The sequence below is a fragment of the Cicer arietinum genome, chromosome 7 (assembly GCF_000331145.2).
Source record: "Cicer arietinum cultivar CDC Frontier isolate Library 1 chromosome 7, Cicar.CDCFrontier_v2.0, whole genome shotgun sequence".
In the NCBI taxonomy this organism is placed as follows: Eukaryota; Viridiplantae; Streptophyta; class Magnoliopsida; order Fabales; family Fabaceae; genus Cicer; species Cicer arietinum.
This window is the reverse complement of record NC_021166.2, coordinates 21,462,880-21,468,901: the sequence shown is the minus strand read 5'-3', so window position 1 is coordinate 21,468,901 and position 6,022 is coordinate 21,462,880. Positions and strand designations below refer to the sequence as shown.

The following is a 6,022-nucleotide window of genomic DNA, read 5'->3' as shown; positions in this document are numbered from 1 at the left end:
TGCTGAACTCATTTGGTTTGATCTCATGAAAATCGGGTTTATGTCAACTATGAGAGGATGATTTAGGCGAAATAACTTAATTAAGTGCTTATAACATACTCATTTATCATATAAGTGTTTTTGTATACGTCAAACTATTAAGCAATAAGTTGTTTTCATAAACTATCCTAAGAGTTTATGGAAATAAACAGAAAACAATGTCATAAGATGTTTTCATAAAGTCTTTAAGACAATCTCACGAGTGTTTATGTCAATCAATAAGCTCAATTATGCCAATCCAAACAAATCCTTCTTGGAAAACAAACAAAACTAACAAAAACCTTTTTTTTTGTTCTCTAAAGAGATCAAAATCAATGAAAATTTTGTAAAGGGAAAAGAATAAGGAAAACTAAAAATCTATACAAGTTGATTGAAAGAAAAGGAAGAAAATGAGACCAACATACCTGCATTTGATCAATTCAGTTGGGCAAGCAAGAAAGGAAACAGCAACACCAGCTCCAGCTCCACAAACAAACTGCTGATTCACTGTGAGGGGGGCATCAGGATGAGACCTCACAACTGATTCCATTTGTCCCCTAACTGTAAACAGGACAGCATTGAAGGCTGCTACCGTAGCAAGAGGCGCTCCCATACCTTTATATAAACCTCTTGGACCTTCGGCTGCTATTGTCTGCTTGACAGCATCGAATGCACCGGAATACTTGGGAGGCTGACCGGGGAGTGGTGTAGGCTGGCTTTGGAGCTTGACCTTGATGGTGTCAAAGGGATGTCCACATATCAATTGTGCAGCTCCTCCGATCGTACCGGCCGTAAGGTCCTTAGCCACATCGCCCATCTGCAAAATATCAATTCCAGAGGGAAACAAAGAATTAGAACAATGAAATATGAGTGTATGAAATCAAATTACTATAACAAATGCATAGGGAAGAGTGATAATACTTCACTTAATAGGTGAAAGAAGTATCACACTGGAAAAGAATCGGCAACAATAATGAATTTGAAAGTTTTATTAAAGTGATGTTTGATTCATATTTTAATACACAACCAAACACCAGTCAACACTAACAGATATACCAAACACTTATTCGTAGACACCAACAACAAGTTAAAAATATGAAAGTGATTGAATGTAGCTATATGTATCAGTATTGCATAGTTCTATGTGTATGTGTCAGACACTAGACATGTTTTCGATTTGAAGTATTGATGCTAATAGAATAACTAAAACTCTTACATAACAAGAGTGGCAATGAGGAATGTAACCAAAATTTCAAAGTTACTGATATTATAGAAAATAGAAGGCAAGTGTAGTTAAGGGCTACAATTCAAAACCATGAATGGAACTTATAAACAGTGTTATCAATTGCGGATCATGGAATATAGTTTTTTGTTCAAATTCTGTTATGTAGCAGTGCTACAGCTGCTATTTAACAATGATAATTTATTGATTGAAATTTCTCTATGCTATAATACCGCTATAGTCGCTATTATGAAGACACAAATATTCAATCAAACCATAAAAGCCAGAAGAATAAACATTACAAAATGTATAAGCAATTGATCCTAATAATCAAACTTTTGATGAAGTTAAAATCTTACCGAGCTCAAGCAGAGTCCAAAATAATGAAACGAAATGAAAGTTAAAAAGGAGCAAAAAAATATTCCAGAGTTAAAAGAATACGAGAGGAAACAAAAGCATTATCTTTAACCAAAGAAACCGCTTTTTTTTCCTGCTAAAGAGTGTAATAAAAAGGGGGTTTGAAGTATTAAGATGGATTATAGTGACGTGGTAGAATGTAAAGACAGTGAAACAAAAAGGGGAATTGAATCTAAAAGAGAGCCACAAGATAGTTGAGAAGAGGACAAAGAAAAAGTGTGGCTTAAAGATTCATTGGAAAAAGAAAGAGATTGGGAATCAGAGGCAGCAAAGACATCTCTAAGCCACTCTCCTTTTTACAGAGTAAGCAGTTCTCACTTCTCATTATTCAGCAACCACAAGAAAGTCACTGCTTTTTCTATTATGCTTTTTCTCTTTCTGTGCTTAAACTTTTCTATTTGACTCATTTTACGCATAAACTTAATTAACTGTGTACTTTTAACTAAAAAACACAAAAGGTTGTTTGAAAATATTTTTCAATTGAGTAATTCTAAGTTACATATGCAAAATCAACGTATATTGATCTTCAAATAAAAACTTATTTAACATCATAAAAATATAATACTTTAATTAAATAATATTTAAAAAACTTATATATTTGTTATTACTAATAATAGTGAGTGTTGAATACTTTTTTAAAAACTAAATAAAAAATTAGTATACTGTATATAAATAATTTGTGATTTTTTAAAGTACAAAAATTCACAAATAAATTTTTTATTCATAATGATCATTTATTAATTAGAAAACAATTGTATCTGAATATTTCAATTTGTTAATATATTATAGACATTTTGTTCAAATACCTTACATGAAATACAAAGCAGATGATAAACCCATTAATACTTTAAACTAGATTTAATTGCAGTTTTAGTCCCACTATTATTATTAATTTACAGCATTCGTCCTCCTATTTTAAAAGTCGACAATTTTGGTCTCTCCCTCACATTTTTGAACTAAAAAATAACGATTTGATATATTTTTAATGACGTAACATACAACTATATGATATAGAACTATCTAGAAACACTAATTATTCATATGTCATTAACAAAATTAAAATATGAAAAATTTATGAAGTTAAAATTTAAGTTTTTACGACGTTTTATTCAAATTGCATGGTGTTAATTATTCTACATTATCATATCATATATCACATTATTTAAAACATCTCACGTCATCGTTTTTTAGTTAAAAAATCAGAAAGAGTACCAAAACTGTTGACTTTTAAAATAGGAAAACCAATTTCGTAAATCAATAAAAATAGAAGGACTAAAACTGCAATTAAGGCTAAAAACTAAGTAAATAAAATTTAATAAAATAATAAGAAGGTAGACAAATAATAAGAAGATATACAAATGTGTGAGCATGAGTGAGAGAGAGTGAGGCGGTCGTGGTGGTCTTCTAAGGTGAGTGAGAGAAACACAGGGTAGATTGAGCGAAACACTGGGGTGGGAAAAGATGAGTAGACTATCGTCAGTCCACGAAGGAGGAAAGTGAATCAACCTTTTCTTCGACATGACAATGATAATGAGAATAGGCGCATTTATAGGAATGACAACTTTCGACAAAAATAAGAAGAGTAGTTACGATTTTCAGGATTCTAAAGCGATAGTGGATTCCATAACTTTCTATTTCACAAATGTTGTTGATAACATTAATCATTCAGAGATTTGGAACAAATTCAAGATATGTAGTTTGCTAGTGGATCTATCAAGGTTTGTGAATGTCAGAGATGAAGATAAGATGGTGAAAGCATTTTGCAACATGTGGTTTGGAAAATATAAAACATGGGCTACGGTGTCAAGGTTTAGGAGGGAAAACGACAATCATCCGACAAAAGGAACCAACACAAAGGTTCCTGCAAAAAAACACCTTCGACGATGAGAAAAAATCCACATGTAGAAGATTTGTCGTATGTGGAAGTTGTCAAAATTTTGGGATGACAAAAGAAGGTAGAGCAAACTTGGAGGGTGAAAACGCCAAGAGAGCAAGAAGAGTGGAAGGGAATGGTGTTTATGTTGAGACAAAATCTCAAATTAATATTTTGATGATAATTAAACAAAGGTTAATTAAGACTTCTAGTTATGATTCTAAGTGTTTTGGTATTTAACATGTGCACATAAGTGTATTAATCAAGATAGGTGTCAAGCATTACAAAAAAGATGATATTAAAATAAAGAAAACTAATTCAGTGAAACGAAGAACATTCTCCACATATGTAAATTAACAAGAATGATCATATTCTTAAAGAAAAGATTAGATCCAAAAATTGCAATGCATTCCAGAATTTCACTAGAAATATGATAGGATCAATCCAATACAAGAATCACTCAAAGATTCGAAGGCAAAAGACTATGTTGCACAAATTCATAAAGCAAGATCATTCTCCAATTTAAGCAAGCTGAAGTACAAGACTGACAGGTTGGAAAAGACACCTATGTTGTACTTTCAAACTGACATGCACACGTAATTCAAGGCATGAGATCACTTCAGACAACTGTTAAGATAAGATTAAAAGTAAGCTCATCTCAAGGCAAAATCAAATATCGTTCTTGGTTCACAAGAACATTCTTGCTTTATGGTTGATCTTATTCACTCACTTACTCATGATAGCTGGTTTATTTCCAACGGCCAAATGAGCTGTCATAAGCCCTATTGAAGCCTATAAATAAAGCCTCAAGATGAAGAGCATATCAGAGCTTCAAGTGCAAATCAATACATCACTCATTCAATCATACTTGAATCCTCTTGAGCTTCTCAATCATTTCTAAGTTGCAGTTTAGTCCTTAGTATGATATTAGAATCAGTTTCTAATTATTTCTAAAATCTAGAATCTATTCTCAAACACAAGTTAAGCATACTCAGATTCTAACAATCTCAAAATCATTACTTTGTCACTCAAGGATATATTGTTGACATAACTTGAGTAGTTTGTAAAAATCCTTTTATGTTTAAAATGTAGTTTGTAAAAATCCTTTATGAAAGAGTGTAAGGTAACATGTAGAAAACATTTCTAAGTAGAAAGGTAATACTTTGTAACAATCAAGATTGACCAGTAAAAGCTGTGTGAAAACCAAGAACGATCTTATTTTGAGCATTTAGTAGAAAATCTCATAATTCCGAGCACTGAACGTAACTCGTATTCGGTGAACTATAATATATCTTTGTGTGATATTTCTTCTCTTATCTCTATTTACTTTTTTATCATCTAATTAGTTTTTATATAGATAAGTTAATATTGTTGTTTTTCACTAACCAATAACGTTCTTCGTTTGTAACCAAGATCAATCTTGAGTTAAACATTTTAGTTTTTAATAGGAATTTTAAAAAGGGCCAATTATAACTCAAATTGTCTTCCTTATAATTGACATTGTTACTTCAGTTTCATTATGTGAAACGAGATGTAGCGTGGGCAAAAAACAACTATGTGAGGATTGTGTATGAGTTCGAGGAGATCTCAACATTATAATTGAATTTCTGACACATAGGTAACGTCAATAAAAGTGCGTCCGATGGGAGGGCAAAAGGTTTTTTATCGGCGATAAAGGAGCGTATTTGAAGGTGTTATTTGACGAAATAAATGACATTTTTCTCACTTTTTTGAATATATAGAAAACTGGTTTAAAGATTCAGTTGTTTGGGAGAGATGTGTTTGAGTGTGTTTTTGTGGCGTACTGATTTATACATAGAATTGTAAATTTTTCAGTCAATTTCTGAAGTTAGATAAGTGTACAGAACATAAAGATTGTTCCGATTATGATAGAGTTTTAATTCAAACATCAAATTTCGAGACGAATAATTGTATTGTTAAAGTTATGGTTAATGAAAAAAATTGTTCTTGTTGAAGAACCTTTTCTAGGAGCCATTATATGAGTCAAGAAGAGAGAAGCTGAAGAATCAGAGGAAGGTGATGACGATTCTTGTTCAATATTCATATTCTAGTATATGTCCATATTCATTTGACCAAACAAATTGGACATTAACTAAATTATAGGAATAAGAATTGATAAATGATAGGAATGAGAATTGATTGAGGGAGGGAGCAGTTATGAAAAAGAGAGTAATGGGGGATAATTTAATTTGAAAAATGTGAAAGAATCATTTAAAACTAAAATTGGAACTTGTTTTATAGGTTTCTTTTTGTTGTTGCATTAAAAAATTTGTTCTTCTATTATAAGTGATGAAGAAGAGATGAAAGTTAGAAAGAAAAAAAAAATGATAGAATGTATCCATCATATTTTTGAAGTTTTATTTTAATTTTTATAAACTCGTATTTTGTTTAATCAAAGTTATAATTCCGAATATAAATTAAAAGAAAAGTTGATTACCACGTCAGCATTGTGTGAGGTAATTTGATAATTT

At 31.2% G+C, this 6,022-nt stretch overlaps 1 protein-coding gene across 1 annotated transcript in view; it reads right to left on the bottom strand.

Annotated features, from left to right (window-relative positions):
* Positions 1 to 1,783, bottom strand: part of LOC101506474 (mitochondrial carnitine/acylcarnitine carrier-like protein) — a 2,550-nt gene extending 767 nt beyond the window's left edge. Inside the window, exons 1-2 of the mRNA XM_004509667.4 lie at positions 1,600 to 1,783; positions 444 to 835 (exon numbers count right to left, since the gene is read on the bottom strand). Of these exons, the coding sequence (XP_004509724.1) occupies positions 444 to 835 (392 nt within the window). The 5' untranslated portion in view covers positions 1,600 to 1,783. The remainder of the gene's footprint in view (positions 1 to 443; positions 836 to 1,599) is intronic.
* Positions 1,784 to 6,022: the final 4,239 nt, after the last annotated feature.